Source organism: Manis pentadactyla, chromosome 16 (genome assembly GCF_030020395.1).
Source record: "Manis pentadactyla isolate mManPen7 chromosome 16, mManPen7.hap1, whole genome shotgun sequence".
Taxonomy (NCBI): domain Eukaryota; kingdom Metazoa; phylum Chordata; class Mammalia; order Pholidota; family Manidae; genus Manis; species Manis pentadactyla.
The window spans coordinates 36001235-36021711 of NC_080034.1; the positions used below are offsets into that span (position 1 = coordinate 36001235).

General features: G+C 42.5%; 1 protein-coding gene across 1 annotated transcript in view; it reads right to left on the bottom strand.

Annotated features, from left to right (window-relative positions):
- Positions 1-1301: 1301 nt before the first annotated feature.
- C16H6orf89 (chromosome 16 C6orf89 homolog) overlaps positions 1302-20477 on the bottom strand; it is a 61321-nt gene continuing 42145 nt past the window's right edge. Inside the window, exon 7 of the mRNA XM_057494359.1 lies at positions 1302-1573. Coding sequence (XP_057350342.1) covers positions 1551-1573 — 23 coding nt within the window. The 3' untranslated portion in view covers positions 1302-1550. The remainder of the gene's footprint in view (positions 1574-20477) is intronic.

Sequence of the window (20477 nt, forward strand, 5' to 3'; positions counted from 1 at the left end):
ATAGATCCAGTCAAATTTGTTGTTTTACTGTATGCACAGGCCAGCTTAGATATCTCCTTCCTCATTCCCATGGCAAGTCCAGGAGCTGGTGGGATGAGTGCATCTACAGCTGTAGCAGTGCGTGGATCTTTGTTGGGGTTTTTTGATGATCATCTTCTGGCATGAGTCTTCCCGAGAGTGCTGATGTTGGAAGTTCTTTTTCATATCGTATCTTAGTTCATTTTCGGGGTAGCCCAATTAGGCTTTGATCCTCTGTATAAACACAAACAGACCCTTTGCCTACACTTTTATATGCCCTTTATACCCTTGTGTAGAACTCATTGGAGGTTACCACACAGGAACTGCCCTTTTTTTTTTTTTTTTGGTATCAGTAATCTACACTTACATGACGAATATTATGTTTACTAGGCTCTCCCCTATACCAGGTCCCCCCTATAAACCCCTTTACAGTCACTGTCCATCAGCATAGCAAAATGTTGTAGAATCACTACTTGCCTTCTCTGTGTTGTCGTATTCATTATTATTATTATTATTATGAGTGAGAGAATTTACAGGGGCTCATGTTGTAGCAGAGAAAGAAAACTCAGCAGCCTGACCTGGCTTTCCCCCGGGCAGGAGCCCCCTTAGTGGGGGAGCTTGCAGCTGGAAGGGGACACACAGCCCTCTAAGGTGCAGGGGTGCTGGTTTGAGCTGGCAGGGGTGGGGGGTGGTGATGTGGACTGGGAGGCAGAGAAGGAGGGGCCTGGCTGGCCTGAGAAGAGGAGGTGAAATGGGAACAAAGGCTGGAGTCTGAGCAGAGCCGGCCTGAGTGTCTGGGGACTGAGGCGTGCAGCCAGAGAGCTGCGCTCTGCATGTGCACGCTCCCAGGCGGCTCTCGGAGCCTTCGCCTCGTGGGCGATCTCAGTGACTCCTCACAGGACAGCTCTGAGGTGGGTCTCATAAGCGCCTCACACAAGGAAACTGATACTCAGAGAGGTAAAGTGATGCCCCAGTGTTGGGGTGGGGCAGGAGCAGAGCCTGGGACCTGCCACCAGGGAGAGAGGGAGGTTGAGGGCGTGCAGATGGGAGAGAGAGAGGAATGGAGAACAGGGGGTGAAGTTAGGGGGCGGGAGAGGGAGGGGGAGATGACAGAATCAGGCACATGGAAAACTGGCTGTCGTTTATATCTGTTTTCATCTATAAACCAGGACTCAGAAGAAATACATTTTTTCTTTATTGTTATTTTCTTTCTTTATTCTTTTTATTTTAAAATTTTGTTTATTTATACAAATATATTACATAGATAGTATGTATTTAGGGATATAGTTATGCAAATATGTATTATTATAGAGTTACTAGCTACACATATTTTAAATTAAGTTTCATTTTGAACAGCAGTGTAACTCCACCACAAAATATTCAGCCAGAGGAAAAAAAATTCCACCTCTGGTATTTGCTTCTAGTCTTTCCATGGCCTGGTGCCCTTCTGGAAGATGGTCATCACTGCCCCTCAGCACAGCAGGAGCCGAGAGCAGGAGTGAGCCCTGAGAGACTCCCACAGCCATCGGACATCACTGTTTTAGGTCTGTTGAGCCTGTGATTTAAAACTGGTGTTTGTACTTGGTCTATCTGTTTTTCATTTCATTTTTTCTAATAATTAATTTTTTAAATTTCTTACTTTGAAATAATTATAGACCCACAGGAAGTCATAAAAATAAGGCATAGGATCCCATGAACCTCTTACCTAGCTTCCCCAATGGGGACATCTTGTATAACTGTGATACAATATCAAAACCAGGAAACTGATGTTGGCATAAAACTGTTAACTGAGTTACAGACCTTCTTTAGATTTCACTCACCTGTGTGCATGTGCATATATGTGTATGAGTGTGTACTGCTGTGCAATTTTACGTCAGATTTGTGTGGTCATGACAACCAACTTGACGCAGTCATGACAAAGAACTTGACCCAACTCCCTCCTGCTACCCCTTATAGTTGCACACCCCCACCCTGTCCCCTGGAAACCACTGCATTTTTCTCCAAAGCTATGGTGTTATCATTTCAAGAACATTATATAAATGGAATCATATAGCATGTAACCTTTGAGACCAGCTTTTCTACTAAGCACAAATGCCCTTAACTTAAGATCCATCCAGGGTGTTGCATGTATCAACAGCTCACCCCTTTATAAGGGTGAATAGTATTCCATGGTATAGTACGGAATCACAGTTGGTTCAGCCATTCACTGGTTGAGAAAATTTGGGTTGTTTTCAGTTTTTGGTCATTATGAATAAAGCTGCTATGAACATTGTGTACAGATTTTTGTGTGAACCTGAGTTTCCATTTCTCTGAGACAAATGCCTAAGAATGTGATTGCTGGCACAGATAGTAAATACATGTTTAGTTTTATAAAAACTGCCAGATTGTTTTCCAGCAGCAATGTATGAGCGATCTATTTCCTCCACATCCTTGTCAGCTTTTGTGGGTATCTCAATTTTTATTTTAGCCATTCTTGTGGATTGAACTGTGTCCCTCTAAAACAAATGTTCAAGTCCTAATCCCCAGTACCTACAGAAGTGACCTTATTTGGAAATAAGATCTTTACAGATATAATCAAGTTAAGGTAAAATCATATTGGATTAGGGTGGGCCCTAAATCCAATGGATGCTGTCCTTATAAGAGGGCCATGTGAAGGGACAGACACATGGGGACAAGGACATGTGACAACGGAGGCAGACATAGGAGTGAAGAGTTGCAAGCCAAGAGCACAAAGACTGCCAGCAGCCTCAGGAGGCTGGAAGAGGCGTGAAGGACTCTTCCTGAGAGCCTCTGGAGGGAGCACGGCCCTGCTGACACCTGGACTTCAGACTTCGGGCCTCCGGACGCGTGAGAGAACAAATTTCTGTCAGTTAAAGCCACCAAGTTTGTGGTGTTCTGTTATACAGCCCTAGGAAACTGACGCAGGCATTTCTAATAGTGTGAGGTGAAATCTCATTGTGGCTTCAGTTTACGTTTCCTAGTGGGTAAAGAGAGGGAACATCCTTTTCATGTGCTTATTGGCCATCTTCTTTGGTGATATAGGTCTGTTCGTGTATTTCATCCATTTCTAATTGTACTGTTTTGTTTTTTACTGTGGAGTTTTCAGAGTTTTAAAATATATTTTAGATACTGATCCTTTGATGGGCATATGTTTGCCCTTTATTTTTATGGTATTTTACAAAACTATTGGCTTGTAGTTTCTACAAACCAACAAAAAAAGTAGAAATTTTACAAAAACAAACTTGTCCTTCACCACTGATAGTTTGAGAAGAATAGTCCTCGTATCTTTTCTCTTGCTGCCTTAATGAAGCAATATCACAGGCAGTGTTGGGTCCTGAGTGTTTTTTTACTTCATTGGAAATAATTTCTCCAACTTGCTCCGTATCTTTGGAGACAACCACTTTCAATGTCTGCAAAATGCTTAACAGACAAGTCACTCACCTTTGGGTACAAGACTTTTCTTTTCTTTTTTTTTTAAATTTTTACTAAGGTATCATTGATATACATTCTTATGAAGGTTTCACATAAGCAACATTGTGGTTACTACATTCACCCATATTACCAAGTCCCCCCCACATACCCCATTGCAGTCACCGTCCATCCATGTAGTGTCATAGAATCACTACTTGTCTTCTCTGTGCTATACTGCCTTCCCTGTGCCCCGCCTACATTATGTGTGCTGATCATAAGGCCCCTTAATCCCCTTCTCCCTCCCTCCCCACCCCCTTTCCCTTTGGTAACCACTAGTTCCTTCTTGGAGTCTGAGTCTGCTGCTGTTTTGTTCCTTCAGTTTTGCTTTGTTGTTATACTCAACAAATGAGGGAAATCATTTGGTACTTGTCTTTCTCTGCCTGGCTTATTTCACTGAGCATAATACCCTCTAACTCCATCCATGTTGTTGCAAATGGTAGGATTTGTTTTCTTCTTATGGCTGAATAATTATATTCCATTGTGTGTATGTACCACATCTTCTTTATCCATTCATCTACTGATGGACACTTAGGTTGCTTCCATGTCTTGGCTATTGCAAATAGTGGGCACAAGGCTGTTCTTATGTTTTGATATAATTTTTTAGTTCCCATTCTCACCACTGTAGCTCAACTTGCCCTTTAATTAGAATTTAAGTGTCAGGGTCTGGCTGGATTGCTGGTGGCCACATTCTGTATTTTCATGAAAACACAAGATCACTGGCACTGAATCCAAACCACCCTTGAAACTTGGCTTTCACAGGCCCAGCCCCTTGGTACAATAGTGGAGTCACTACAGAATTTTACTTTAGTTCCATTACAGTGAACTCCAAACCAGCAAACAGCAGTCATAAAAATGCAGAGATCATTTCAAAGCACAGACAAGTGCTTCAGATACTACGAGAGAACCATGCAAGTATGTGGGTAGAACTCAGTCTGTTCAAAATGCTGAAAATGGATGGTTCTGAATCAGGGGGTCGTAGAGGAGAGACGCCAGGCCTCCTTCCCTTGCACTCATTGGTTTATCCTCGTTCCCTGTACCCCAGGCTGCCCTCTCACCTGCAAACGGCCCTCTGGGTTTTTCAGGCCCGTGTTTCAGGCAGCTGTGGACACCCTGACACCTTTCCTTTTCCCACTCCCATCCTGAATCAAACTATTGCCCCTCATCTGGTTTCTCTCATCTTGCTTTTCACTCTCTTCATCCCTAACTGATGGATGCGAGATCCACAGCTTGTCTTGGACCCCTGGGCGTGTCTGAACCTCTCCAAGGCTCTTTCTGCCCAGCGCTGTCAAGAAGTCAGATGAGGACAACAACTTGGAAATGACCCCCCAAAGCTGGTCATTGCTGTCCCTGCAGGGCTTGTGGTTGGGGAGCTCAGGAGACCAGAAGTGTCTCTCATCCCCCAGTGTCTCACACTTTCCTGGTTTGTAGACTGTTCCCTGACTTTGCCTTCCCTTACCCTCCCCCCACCCCCCAGCAGCTCCTTCCTGTCACTCCTCCCTCAAACTAAGTTACACTGGTTCATGGAACCCTTCCAAGTTCTTTCTTCCTGAAGCAGTTTCAAGCACCCCCCCTCACACTGTCTTCCCCCTAAGACGTTGGGGTCAGGGAAGGAAGCCGTCATGGAAGGGGGCACCTGGCTCCTGGCAGCCAGGCAGGCCTGAGTTCCTGAGGGCATGCACCTCACTCAGCTGGGACCCGTAGTACCTGTACCTCAGGGTCATTCTGGGAAGCGCACCTTCTCTGTACGGTGTGCTTTCTGTGTGTTTCTGGGTCCCATCCTCCCACCGAGATAGAAAGCTCTCTGGACAGGACCCAGGTCTTTGCCCTGTTGGGATTCTCAAAGCCCAGCTAAGATGGCGCCGTATATAAACCTGGGGTGAGAAGCCATTTCCTACCAGGCAAGTAGAAGCAATTTCAGCTGGTTTGGGTATTTTTTAAGTCAAAAATATTTTTTTTGTGTGTGATTGAACTCATTTTAAAATAAGAATAGTGGGCTTAAAACTTAACAGTTAAGATTAACACGTGATGGGGGAAGAGGCGATGTGTCCTGGGCAAGGAGACAGCAGCAGAGGAGAGAGACACGCGGATGGGGGGCAGAGGGAGGCTGGCAAGGACAAGACAGGGCCGGAGGTGGGAGGCGAGCCACAGGAAGGGAGAGCAGAGGCAGGAGAGTGTTCAAAGGTGAAAGCAGGTCAGACCCATCCAGGCTCTCATTCTGACGGTCATTCACTAGCTGCGCAAACCATTTACCCCCTCAAATCTTTGTTCATAGGTAAGGTGGGATAGTAACGCCCACCTCACAGAACTGCTGGGGTGATTCAATAAAATGAATGTCAGACGCTTAGCATTTCATAAATGCAGCTGTTCTGAGTTGGCGGACAGAGGCAGGAGGCTGCCAGGCAGGAGATCTGTTGCTGTCCTGCTCTGGGTTTCGCAGCTCTGGGAACGGGGTGGAGGGGAGGACCTCACCACCACAGCAGGGACCACGATGCAGTCCCCCAAAGGAGAGGGCATGGTTGCCCAGCCAATGCCAAATCTTAACAGGATCCCAGCTCTTCACAACCCAGTGGGCACAGAGGCTCGCTGTTCCTGCTGAAACACCAAGCTCAGCCGGTGTCAGAAGCCTGTGGCCTGAAGCCCTTGAGCCTCAGCAGGGCTGGGCGCCAGGCCCAGACCTCCCCTGGGCTGCTGGCTTCCTGGTGCAGACACATTCCTGACAGACCACAGCTGTCTCAGGCCTTGCTGGGATTCTAATGGGACATAAGCAGCCTCTTTGGGAGTGTGGGGCTGGGCCTGTTTTGGAGGTGGGGTCAGGGAGCCTATGGGAAGAGGCACGTATCTAGAACACTGGGGGCCGTGGCTGGGCAAGCAGGAGGGACTCTCCAGGGGTGTGTGTGACCAGTGGGAGGCCAGCCTATGCAGGTGTTTGCGCCTGACCCCATTACAGCTGTCTGGAGGCTATGTAACCATGGCAAAGGACAGGGGAGAGTGTCTATGAGGATGCAGGTGTGATGGAAATAAGGGTGCAGCTGAATGGCACATGTGGCATGGTGTGGATACTGGGATGAGGAAGGTCAGCTGTCCCCACAGCCAGCCCATCCCCTGACTTCTAGGCAAGAAATTCAAGCCATTTGGTCTCTGCCTGACCTATACTCAGTCTCCATCACAGTGTTTCTCATGTCTAGCCCTGTTTAAAACATCTTCTTTAAACATTTTTACTATGAAATGCTTCAGGCATGTAAGAGTATAGATAATAATATAACAAGCACCCACATAACCACTACCTGGCTTTGGAGATAGAACACGGACGCCCCTAGGTCCCCCTCCCTGATCTTGAGCGCTCTCACCTGCCCAGAGGTAACCTCCTCCTCCTCCTCCTCCTCCTCCTCTTCCCTCCCTCCCTTCCTCTCCCTTTCCTTTTGAGATGTCAGGCATGTAGTGCTATGCTGCTCATGTATCTGTCATCTAATACATTCCATTGCATGAATATGTAGCCATCTGTTTATTCATTTTCCCACGGATGGACATTAGGGCTGTTCTCCTTTGTTTTTTGCTAATACAAATGAGCTGCAGCACAGCAATCCTCTGTGTACCTGTGTGTCTCTTCTAACTGCTTCATCCCAGTGCCCACTGTGGCAGCCAGTCCTGTTCCTCTGTACCCTCCTGGGTGTCTGCCCTCCCTGGTCCCTGGCCTCTCCACACCCCATTCTTCTCCTGGCAGCTGGAAGCCTGCAGTCAGGCTGATGATTGTCAAATACCACTTTCACCTATGTCTTTCCTTCTTGGAACCCAGTGGCTCCTGCTGCCTGTTGCATCAGATCTCAACTCCTCTGCTCGGACCCACACCTCCACAACCTGGCCGACCTAGGACCCCCTGTTTGCTAACCTCCTCCTGGTCCTCACGCTGTTCCCACTTCTGTGCCTTCATTTTCCATGTAGAGCATTCACCCCTTGTTCTGGAATTCTCTTCCTGCTCCTCCTCCGCATACTGACTCCACTAATATCTTTCAGGGCCCTCCTTAGGCTTCCCCTTCTCTGGGGCAGTGTTCCATTCTGGAAACACTCACGAAGAGCCTGGCTTTTGCTGGTGCCTCCAGTCCACCCCAGTTCCCAGCTCTCTGCATTCCCCCGGCGGCTTAGTGTGGGTGAAGCTTTGGAACCGAGAGGTGTGGGTAAGGTCATCGTTCACCAGGAATGAGGAAACAGGCGTGGCTGGCTTCCTGGAGGCCTGGACAGGGGGCCTGGAGATGGGAACACCGATAGAGGGCAGGCATGGCCCTCACCTCACAAGGTCCCCCCTGTAGAGGCCCAGAAGAGTGTGCACCACTGGGCACCTTACAGGAGATTGAAACACATGACCAGGAATGTCCATTTACGGATTTACACTTTTCTCCTGGAGGCACAACACACAGGAAGCCAATTAATTAGAAGGTTGCTTGGTGAACAGGAAGGCAGAGAAAAGGGGTTTGCTGTGGAACCTGAGCCTTGTTGGTGGGAACCAGCTATCAACAGCCTGTTGGCACCACTGATGTTAACAGCAGGAGGCTGGCAGGGGAAACATGCTTATGCCAACCACCTGGGGGCACCGTATCCCCAGTCAGATAGGCACTGCCAACCTCTGCCTCCAAGGCTTCTCTTGTCTTCAATTGGGGACCACTCTTCCCCTTCTGGTGGGCCTAATTTTCACATTACTGTATCTCCATTCTGATTTCAGTAGAGTGGGGAACCATTTCTTCAGGTGATTTTGCCTATCTGTTCTGGCTCATTTTGTTTTTGACTTATGGTTTAATTCTCAGGGAATATCTGACTTCCCAATATTTAGTTCTTAAAATGTAACTTACACTTGCTCCCTAACTCTTACACAAGATTATACACTCAAGGGGCCAGGATGATATTCATTTCTGTAACCAGAGGGCCCAGAGGCTGGCCATCTGGACAAAAGCCAACACATGCAGCCATTGGTGCTTCGCCCAGCTCCAAACTTGAGATGCTTGGAGCTTGGCAGGGGACAGAGCTGCCTGGTACTGAGGGGTCAGGCAGGGGTGGGGGGCCGAGAGAGTTCTTTCCGAGGCCTCCTCAGTATGCAGTCAGGCCGCACATCTGTGTAGAATTTGATCCTCAACCAGGAAGGAATCGGTGTGGTGGAAGGAGAATGTGTCCTCCTCTGTCCTTGGGGAAGCAGAGGGCAGGAGGGAAGCAGAGGGCCTCCCACAGAATATGGAAGGGCCTGGCCTCTGGAAGGAGCTGGAGAGGGTCAGCTGAAAAGAATGAACTTTGTCCTTGTCCTGCAAACCCAGGCCAGACAGGGTAAAAGAAAGCATTAAATGCTGGGAGTCAGTAAAGAGGATAAGGTTGATCTTGGTGTGGGGCTGAGGGGTGATATCCTTTAGGTGAGTTCTACAGAGGATTCAGGATGAAACTGGGCTAAAGGGAGTGAAGGAGAGAACTATGAAGGTGGGCAGGGAGGAGAAACTGTATTTCAGTAAACTTAAGAGGTCAAGAGCACTGAGTGGGCTGTTTTACTCCTGAGTCATCATCAACTATAGCCTCAGCTTTCTCACTTATCCATAAAAAGGAAAAGGTGGGCAAGGAATCCTTGGGGTCTGGCCTAGCCCTGCCATTGGTGATTCTGAGGATGGCTCTTGAGGCTGGAGGAGGCCTGTCCTCAGTGGAGGGCAGAAGAGGCTAGCCGTGAGAGGAAACAGGCTGACAACAAGAGGGAAGGGGGAAACCTGCACTGCACACCTGCTCTGTGCAGGGTCAGAGCTGGGCACTTCACACACATGGTTGTAGGCATCTTTGTACTGACCCTCTGAAGATGGGAAGGGCTGCATTTAGCCAAGAGGAAACGAAAACCAGAGGGGTTAGTACAACTCTCTAGTCACATCCCATTGAGTCAGAGCTGAGACTCCTATGAGGCCCCTGGCTTCTGGGCCCCCAGCCCTTCCATTTCAGAGGCAGGCTAGGCTCCTGAGAGGCAAGGAGGCCCAGAGTGGCAGTATGTGTCTGAGTGGTCAGAAAAGAAGGGCAATGAATCAACTGGTTTTTAATTAATGCTGTATTCTTACCTTTACTAGGTTTTTGTTAACTTAGCTTTCAGTACTTTCTGTTGGTGAAGTTGGAAAAAAGGATTTTTTTTGTTTAAACAAGAGAAGATCGACTATGCAGGCAGTTAAGAAAATATGAGCTCCTGACTAGGACAGAGTGAAGAAGAAAGTCAACTTGAAGTCAGGAAGGGAAGGAGTCTCAGCCCCACTTGCTGAGGAAAGTCCTCAGTTCTAAAAGCAAAGATGGAACTGGATAACCTAGAAGAAATGGACAACTTTCTAGAAAAATACAACCTTCCAAGACTGATCAAGGAAGAAACAGAAAATCTAAACAGACCAATTACCAGCAATGAAATTGAATCGCTAATCAAAAAACTACCCAAGAAAAAAAAAAAAATACTACCCAAGAACAAAATTCCCGGACCAGATGGATTAACCACAGAATTTTATCAGACATTCAGAGAAGACATAATACCCATTGTTCTTAAAGTTTTCCAAAAAACAGAAGAGGAAGGAATACTTCCAAAGTCATTATATGAAGCCAGCATCACTCTACTGTCAAAACCAGGAAAAGACACCACAAAAAAAGAAAACTACAGACCAATAAATATCCCTGATGAACATAGACACAAAAACACTCAACAAAATATTAGCAAACTGAATTAAAAAATACATCAAGAGGATCACACACCGTGATCCAGTGGGATTCATCTCAGGGATGCAAGGATGGTACAACATTCAAAAATCCATCAACATCATCCACCACATCAACAAAAAGAAGGACAAAAACCACATGATCATCTCCATAGATGCTGAAAAAGCATTCAACAAAATTCAACACCCATTCATGATAAAAACTCTCAACAAAATGGGTATAGAGGACAGGTACCTCAACATAATAAAGGCCAATATCAATATATCACAAAACCACAGCCAACATGATACTTAACAGTGAGAAGCTGAAAGCTTTTCCCCTAAGATCGGGAATAAGACAGGGATGCCCACTCTCCCCCCTTTTTTTCAACATAGTACTGGAGGTCCTGGCAACGGCAATCAGACAACACAAAGAAATAAAAGGCATCCAGATTGGTAAGGAAGAAGTCAAACTGCCACTGTTTGCAGATGACATGATATTGTACATAAAAAACCCTAAAGAATCCACTCCAAAACTACTAGAACTAATATCTGAATTCAGCAAAGTTGCAGGATACAAAATTAATACACAGAAATCTGCTGCATTCCTATACATTAACAATGAACTAGCAGAAAGAGAAATCAGGAAAACAATTCCATTCACAATTGCATCAAAAAGAATAAAATACCTAGGAATAAACCTAACCAAGAAAGTGAAAGACCTATACTCTGAAAACTACAAGACACTCTTAAGAGAAATTAAAGAGGACATTAATAAATGGAAATTCATCCCATGCTCTTGGCTAGGAAGAATTAATATTGTCAAAATGGCCATCCTGCCTAAAACAATCTATACATTCAATGCAATCCCTATCAAAATACCAACAGCATTCTTCAACCAACTGAAACAAATAGTTCTAAAATTCATATGGAAGCACAAGAGACCCCGAATAGCCAAAGCAATCTTGAGAAGGAAGAACAAAGCAGTGGGGATCTCACTTCCCAACTTCAAGCTCTACTACAAAGCCACAGTAATTGAGACAATTTGGTACTGGCACAAGAACAGACCCATAGACCAGTGGAACAGAATAGAGAGTCCAGAGATTAACCCAAACATATATGGTCAATTAATATACGATAAAGGAGCCATGGACATACAATGGGGAAATGACAGCCTCTTCAACAGCTGGTGTTGTCAAAACTGGACAGCTACATGTAAAAGAATGAAACTGGATTATTGTTTAACCCCATACACAAAAGTAAACTCAAAATGGATCAAAGACCTGAATGTAAGTCATGAAACCATGAAACTCTTAGAAAAAAACATAGGCAAAAATCTCCTGGACATAAACATGAGCAACTTCTTCATGAACATATCTCCCTGGGCAAGGGAAACAAAAGCAAAAATGAACAAGTGAGACTATATGAAACTAAAAAAGCTTCTGTACAGCAAAGGATACCATCAGTAGAACAAAAAGACATCCTACAGTATGGGAGAATACATGCATAAATGACATATCCGATAAGGGGTTGACATCCAAATTATATAAAGAGCTCACACACCTCAACAAACAAAAAGCAAACAATCCAATTAAAAAATGGGCTAAACAGGAGCTAAACAGACACTTTTCCAAAGAAGAAATTCAGATGGCCAACAGGCACATGAAAAGATGCTGCACATTGCTAATCATCAGAGAATTGCAAATTAAAACCACAATGAGATATCACCTCACACCAGTTAGGATGGCCAACATCCAAAAGACAAACAACAACAAATGTTGGCGAGGTTGTGGAGAAAGGGGAACCCTCCTACACTGCTGGTGGGAATGTAAATTAATTCAACCATTGTGGAAAGCAGTATGGATGTTCCTCAGAAAACTCAAAATAGAAATACCATTTGACCCAGGAATTCTACTCCTAGGAATTTACCCTAAGAATGCAGGAGCCCGGTTTGAAAAAGACCTATGCACCCCTATGTTTACTGCAGCACTATTTACAATAGCCAAGATATGGAAGCAATCTAAGTGTCCATCAGTAGATGAATGGATAAAGATGTGGTACATATACACAATGGGATATTATTCAGCCATAAAAAGAGAACAAATCCTACCATTTGCAACAACATGGATGGAGCCAGAGGGTATTATGCTCAGTGAAATAAGCCAGGCGGAGAAAGACAAGTATCGAATGATTTCACTCATCTGTGGAGTATAAGAACAAAGCAAAAACTGAAGGAACAAAATGGCAGCAGACTCACAGAACCCAAGAATGGACTAACAGTTACCAAAGGGAAAGGGACTGGGAAGGATGGGTGGGGAGGGGTAAGGGGGAAAAAGAGGCATTACGATTAGCACACATAATGTGTGTGTGGGGGCATGGAGAAGGCAGTATAACTCAGAGAAGACAAGTAGTGATTCTATAGCATCTTACTATGCTGATGGACAGTGACTGTAATGGGGTATGTGGGGGGGACTTGATAATGGGGGGAGTCTAGTAACCATAATGTTGCTCATGTAATTGTAGATTAATGATACCAAAATAAAAATAAATAAATAAAATAGAAGCAAATATGGGGCTTTTTCCCCAAGTACTGAATGGGTTACATAAGCCAATACTTGGTTAATATAATTTGTTAACATCTGTTAAATCTTAGTGTGGGTACAGATGCTATTAAAATTGAGACTGTGCCCAGATTATATAGAAGCAAACAAAAGATCTGGCCAGAGCTGCCACATTAAGCCTGAGACATTGAAAAGAAATGGCAGGGTAGCTACGAAAACATACAAAAAGAAAGGAACATGCATGTGGTTGATGAAAACCAAGTCTACAAGAAAATGTAACCCAAGCAACAGAAAACAAATTCCCTATAGCTTTCTGAGCTACAGAAGAACATAAAATAGTGGCAACATGAATTCAAGAAAGTAAACAAAGATGAAATAACAGAATGAGTAAGGGAACAAACTAAGTGCACTTTCATAAAATGAATACATCAGAAATAACAAGAAACTGAACAGATATGTCTGACAAAGAAATCGATATAGAGGGAAGGCTTGAGATAATTATAGCAAATGAGAAAACAGACAAATATTAAAAGGAGAGAAGACAATAGTTATAAAAGATCAAGACAGTGAAACAAAGGAATACATATATAATCTGAAACAGAACACAAAAATGGAAGAGCAAATGTCTTCATAAAGGAAATACAAATTAAGAGTAGATCCAAAGTTGCAGGATACAAAATCAACACACAGAAATCTGTGGCTTTCCTATATACTAACAATGAACCAACAGAAAGAGAAATCAGGAAAACAACTCCATTCACAATTGCATCAAAAAAAATAAAATACCTAGGAATAAACCTAACCAAAGAAGTGAAAGACTTATACTCTGAAAACTACAAGTCACTCTTAAGAGAAATTAAAGGGGACACTAACAGATGGAAACTCATCCCATGCTCGTGGCTAGGAAGAATTAATATCGTTAAAATGGCCATCCTGCCCAAAGCAATATACAGATTTGATGCAATCCCTATGAAACTACCAGCAACATTCTTCAATGAACTGGAACAAATAATTCAAAAATTCATATGGAAACACCAAAGACCCCAAATAGCCAAAGCAATCCTGAGAAAGAAGAATAAAGTAGGGGGGATCTCACTCCCCAACTTCAAGCTCTACTATAAAGCCATAGTAATCAAGACAATTTGGTACTGGCACAAGAGCAGAGCCACAGACCAATGGAACAGACTAGAGAATCCAGACATTAACCCAGACATATATGGTCAATTAATATTTGATAAAGGAGCCATGGACATACAATGGCAAAATGAGAGTCTCTTCAACAGGTGGTGCTGGCAAAACTGGACAGCTACATGTAGGAGAATGAAACTGGACCATTGTCTAACCCCATATACAAAAGTAAACTCAAAATGGATCAAAGACCTGAATGTAAGCCATGAAACCATTAAACTCTTGGAAGAAAACATAGGCAAAAACCTCTTAGACATAAACATGAGTGACCTCTTCTTGAACATATCTCCCCGGGCAAGGAAAACAACAACAAAAATTAGTAAGTGGGACTATATTAAGCTGAAAAGCTTCTGTACAGCAAAAGACACCATCAATAGAACAAAAAGGAACCCTACAGTATGGGAGAATATATTTGAAAATGACACATCCGATAAAGGCTTGACATCCAGAATATATAAAGAGCTCACACGCCTCAACAAACAAAAAACAAATAACCCAATTAAAAAATGGGCAGAGGAACTGAACAGACAGTTCTCCAAAAAAGAAATACAGATGGCCAACAGACACATGAAAAGATGCTCCACATCGCTAATTATCAGAGAAATGCAAATTAAAACTACAATGAGGTATCACCTCACACCAGTAAGGATGGCTGCCATCCAAAAGACAAACAACAACAAATGTTGGCGAGGCTGTGGAGAAAGGGGAACCCTCCTACACTGCTGCTGGGAATGTAAGTTAGTTCAACCATTGTGGAAAGCAGTATGGAGGTACATCAAAATGCTCAAAACAGACTTACCATTTGACCCAGGAATTCCACTCCTAGGAATTTACCCTAAGAACGCAGCAATCAAGTTTGAGAAAGACAGATGCACCCCTATGTTTATTGCAGCACTATTTACAATAGCCAAGAATTGGAAGCAACCTAAATGTCCATCGATAGATGAATGGATAAAGAAGATGTGGTACATATACACAATGGAATACTACTCAGCCATAAGAAAAGGGCAAATCCAATCATTTGCAGCAACATGGATGGAGCTGGAGGGTATTATGCTCAGTGAAACAAGCCAAGCGGAGAAAGAGAAATACCAAATGATTTCACTTATCTGTGGAATATAAGAACAAAGGAAAAACTGAAGGAACAAAACAGCAGCAGAATCACAGAACTCAAGAATGGACTAACAGGTACCAAAGGGAAAGGGACTGGGGAGGATGGGTGGGTAGGGAGGGATAAGGGGGGGGAGAAGTAGGGGGGTATTAAGATTAACATGCATGGGGGGGTAGGAGAAAAGGGAGGGCTGTACAACACAGAGAAGGCAAGTAGTGATTCTACAACATTTTGCTATGCTGATGGACAGTGACTGTAAAGGGGTTTATAGGGGAGACCTGGTATAGGGGAGAGTCTAGTAAACATAATATTCGTCATGTAAGTGTAGATTAGTGATACCAAAAACAAAGCAAAAAAAAAAAAAAAAGGGCAGTTCCTGTGTGGTAACCTCCAACGAGTTCTACACAAGGGTATAAAGGGCATATAAAAGTGTAGGCAAAGGGTCTGTTTGTGTTTATACAGAGGATCAAAGCCTAATTGGGCTACCCCGAAAATGAACTAAGATACGATATGAAAAAGAACTTCCAACATCTGCACTCTCTGGAAGACTCATGCCAGAAGATGATCATCAAAAAACCCCAACAAAGATCCACGCACTGCTACAGCTGTAGATGCACTCATCCCACCAGCTCCTGGACTTGCCATGGGAATGAAGGAGATATCTAAGCTGGCCTGTGCATACAGTAAAACAACAAATTTGACTGGATCTATACTGTTGGAACTCAACCAAGAATTTGGAGAAGTGCAAATTGTAGCGCTCCAAAGTCTTACAACTACAGACTATTTACTGTTAAAAGAACATAAGGGATGTGAACAGTCCCCAGGAATGGGTTGTTTTAATTTGTCTGATTTCTCTCAGACTGTTCAAGTTCATTTGGACAATATCCACCATATCATAGATAAGTTTTCACAAATGCCTAAGGTGCCTAACTGGTTTTCTTGGTTTCACTGGAGATGGCTGGTAATTACAGATATGCTTTGGTTATGTAACTATACTCCTATTATGTTAATGTGTGTGCGCAATTTAAGTAGTAGCTTAAAACCTATATATGCTGAAGTTACTCTACAAGAAGATTTGTCAAAGAAATAATCAATCTTCCCATGTTTTCTTCCGCCTGCTACTTCTATAGCTTTTCTTCTTCCTTCCTAATTACAACCCTTAAATAGAATTCGTGCCTCATATCAAATTTACCGAGTATCATAATTCTTCCAAGTGGTAAAGATACCTCAAGACAAATGCTGGGCATAGAAGCTACAGGGCATAAATATGCAAAGAAGTAAAAAGCTAACCTTTTCAAACAATAAGGCTTCCCTCTCACTTACCAACTTCACATTTCCCTGTATGGCCCCGGAAGATGACTGGTCAGCCAGAGACGGGTAAGATTCCTCAAGGGAGGAACAACCTAAGACAGGCACAGTCGCAGAGGGGCCATCAGGTGAGAAATTGGGGGTCAACAGAGGTGAGGCTTAGAACCTCACCCCCCTGTTCTGAGAGAAATCTTCTGCATACGTGGGTGTTTTATTGCCCTGGTCTAGCTTGGATTAACACATAGTCTACAGGCACACACCTGATCATCTACATTTGCTCTCTTACAACACTAAACTATGTTTTCTACCTTTATCTTGTATCTACCTACCACTTCAGCATTTTATTAAAAATAATAATAATAAAGAGAGAAATGTGGTATCCACATATAAATCAAGTATAAAAACCAAATGAGTATTCATATTTGAACTGACTGTTTAGAGTTCATAATGCATGAGCAAAACCGAAAGTTTCTGTGATGACTGCCCTTGTACTGTTCACCATGTAACTTATTCATTATGTAAGAATTTGTTCTCCATGTAAGAACTTGTTTGTTATGCCTCAGAAGATTGGAGACTGACGAAAATTAGGCTTGGGGTGGATTAATGATTGTGCATTGAGCATTGACTCCCCTATACAGAATTTTATTGTCGTTAACAACCATTTGATCAATAAATATGAGAGATGCCCTCACAAAAAAAAAAAAAAAAAAAAAAGGACAGACTTCCAATGGTAAAATAAATAAGTAACCGGGATGTAATGTATAGCATAAGGAATATAGTCAAGATATTGTAACAGCTTGGTAGGGTGATAGCTGGAACCTAGAATTATGTATATAAATGTTCTACCACTGTGTTGTACACTTGAAACTAATGTAATGTAATACTGTGCGTCAACTACCCTTCAATAAAAAATAATTATTTAAAAAAAAAAAAAAAGAGTAGATCCTCAGAGTTCTCATCAAAAGGAGAAATTTTTTTCTTTTCTTTATTGTATCTATATAATTAATGGATATTAACTAAACCTATTGTGGGAATCATTTCCCAATGTATGTAAATCAAACCATCATGCTGTACACTTCAAACTTAAATAGTGATGTATGTCAATTATTTCTCAATAAAACTAGAAAAAAGTAGAAGAAAATACATCTTCCCCAAAATGAAGAATGGGATTACAACTTAAAAGAGCAGACCTTGTTCCAGGAAAAATGGGTAAAGAACTAGGATAGAATTCTTAAGGCATACAGATTTTTTAAAAGTCACCTTCATTTGAAAGGGGCATCTTAGGCTGACCTGTCTTGTCCCTACCAACAGTCAGGCTGCCAGATGACAACAGGGAAATGTCTCCAAAGCTCTGAGCAAAAGCAAGTGTGGTGCAAGAATATTTTACTCAGCCAAGTTGCACTGAAGTACAAAAACCACAGAAACATTCTCAAACACAGAAAACATAGCATTTGTGAGCCATCCTTGAAAAACATAATGATGAAATTTAGCCAATTAAGAGTTTAAAAACAACTCAGGAATGAAGAACTGATGGTAAATTTATTGGTGGTGAGTCACAATCAGTTTAAATTTAAAATGAAGGCTAAATAACTTGGAGAATTACTGTTTCAGAGTAGAAGGAAATGCGTGGACTTTGAAAATACCAATACAGGTGTAATTAATACCAGTTGCTAAGTAGACAAAGAGGTAAGATGGGAGAAGAAGCAAGCAATTTCCTCATCTTTGGGGCCTTGGAACATGCCTTCCAAAAAATAAATGTCATTAATAATCATTCCAGTTTCTTAATGTTTCTCATCATCTGGCTTTAGAGAGATAGATCTTTTAGGAACTAATACTTTTTTTTGTGGGGAAGAAACTTCAGTTTCTTTTTCTTCTGGTAGAGCCACAGAAAATTGATTTACTATTTTTATTCTTTAAATAGCATGACCAGTCCCATTTTAATAACAAGCATTTCTATCCAGCCTTCTAGCTAGAAATATTGTAGAGATGCCTAGAATGTTGTGCACCTATTAGTGGTTATCTCTGGGTGGAGATTTTCATAAGGTCACCCAGACTGTGTTCAATTATTTATAAGAATGAATCATTTTTACAAAAAGAATAAAGTCATTACTCTGAAAAAATAATATTGGTGAAATATCTGTCTTCAGTGTGGTATCTAGAGGTTTGTCAGTTTGATTTAAGAAAGCCTAAAGGACATGTGTCATGTTGGAAGAATGTGCATTAGTAAACTGGAATTCAAGTTGAACAAAATTGGATGTACTGAAGTTGAAAAATATTATCATGGGATAGGAATTATAACTTCTAATTAAAAACAACCTGGATGCAACTTGATTCATAGGTTCAATGCAATCCCAATAAAAATTCCAGCAAATTTTTTTGTGGCTATCAATGTACTGATTCTGAAGTTTATATTGTTAAGTAAAAGGACCCAGAACAGCCAACTCAATATTGAAGAAAAACAGTCAGAGAACCAACATTACCTTACTTCTAGTCTTACTAAAGCTACAATAATCAAAACAGTGTGGTATTGGTGCAAGAATAGACAAGGAAGCAACAGAACAGAGGTAGAGGGCCCAGAAACAGACCCACAAGTCAGTCAACTAACCTTTGACAAAGGAGCAAAGCAATACAATGAAGCAAAGACTTCTTTTTTTTTTTTTCAGGTTCTTAAACAGACTTTAATAAAAAAAAGGGGGGGGAATAGGGCATTTTTTTGGGGGGGTCATGAAATTTTCAGATTAACTTTTTAAAATTTTGGTATCATTAATATACAATTACATGAGCAACACTGGTTACTAGATTCCCCCATTATCAAGTCCCCACCACATACCCCATTAGTCACTGTTCATCAGCGTAGTAAGATGCTATAGAATCACTACTGGTCTTCTCTGTGTTATACTGCCTTCCCCGTGCCCCCCCTACATTATGTGTGCTAATTGTAATGCTCCCTTTTCCCCCTTATCCCTCCCTTCCCACCCATCCTCCCCAGTCCCTTTCTCTTTGGTAACTGTTGGTCCATTCTTGGGTTCTGTGAGTCTGCTCCTGTTTTTTTCCTTCAGTTTTTTCTTTGTTCTTATACTCCACAGATGAGTGAATTCATTTGATGATTGTCTTTCTCTGCCTGGCTTATTTCACTGAGCATAATACCCTCTAGCTCCTACCATTTGCAACAACATGGATGGAGCTAGAGGGTATTATGCTCAGTGAAATAAGCCAGGCAGAAAAAGAGAAGTACCAAATGATTTCACTCATCTGTGGAGTATAAGAACAAAGAAAAAAATTGAAGGAACAAAATGGCAGCAGACTCACAGAACCCAAGAATGGACTAACAGTTACCAAAGGGAAAGGGACTGGGGAGGATGGGTGGGAAGGGAGGGATTAGGGGGAAAAAGGGGCATTGCTTTTAGCAGACATAATGTAGGGGGGAGCACGGGGAAGGCTGTACAACACAGAGAAGACAAGTAGTGACTCTATAGCATCTTACTACACTGATGGACAGTGACTGTAATGGGGTATGTTGGGGGGACTTGGTGATGGGGGGAGTCTAGTAAACATAATGTTCATGTAATTGTAGATGAATGATACCAAAATTTAAAAAAAATCAGATAAAGGAGTGTTCTCCAAAATATACAAAGAACTCGTTAAACTCCACAGCAGGAAATGAACTACCTGATTACAAAATGGGCCAAACACCCAAAGAGACACCACACTGGAGATACACAGATGACAAGTAAACATATGAAAAGACTCAACATCTTATGTCATAGGAAACTGCAAATTAAATGAGATTGCACTACACAACTATCAGAACGGCCAAAATCCAGAACACTGACACTACCAAAAGTTGAGGAGGATGTAGAATAACAGGAACTCTCATTCTTTGCTGGTCGGAATGTAAAATGGTATGGGTACTTTGGAGAAGTTTGGTGGTTTCTTACAAAACTAAATAATACTCTTACTGTATAATCCAGCAGTGCTCATTGGTATTTACCCAGAGGAGCTGAAAACTATGTCCACACAAAAAACTGCACAGATATTTACAGCAATTTATTCATAATTGCCATAACTCAGAAGCAACAAAGATGTCCTTCAGTAGGCGAACGTGGTACATCCAATGGGATATCATTCAGCACTAAAAAG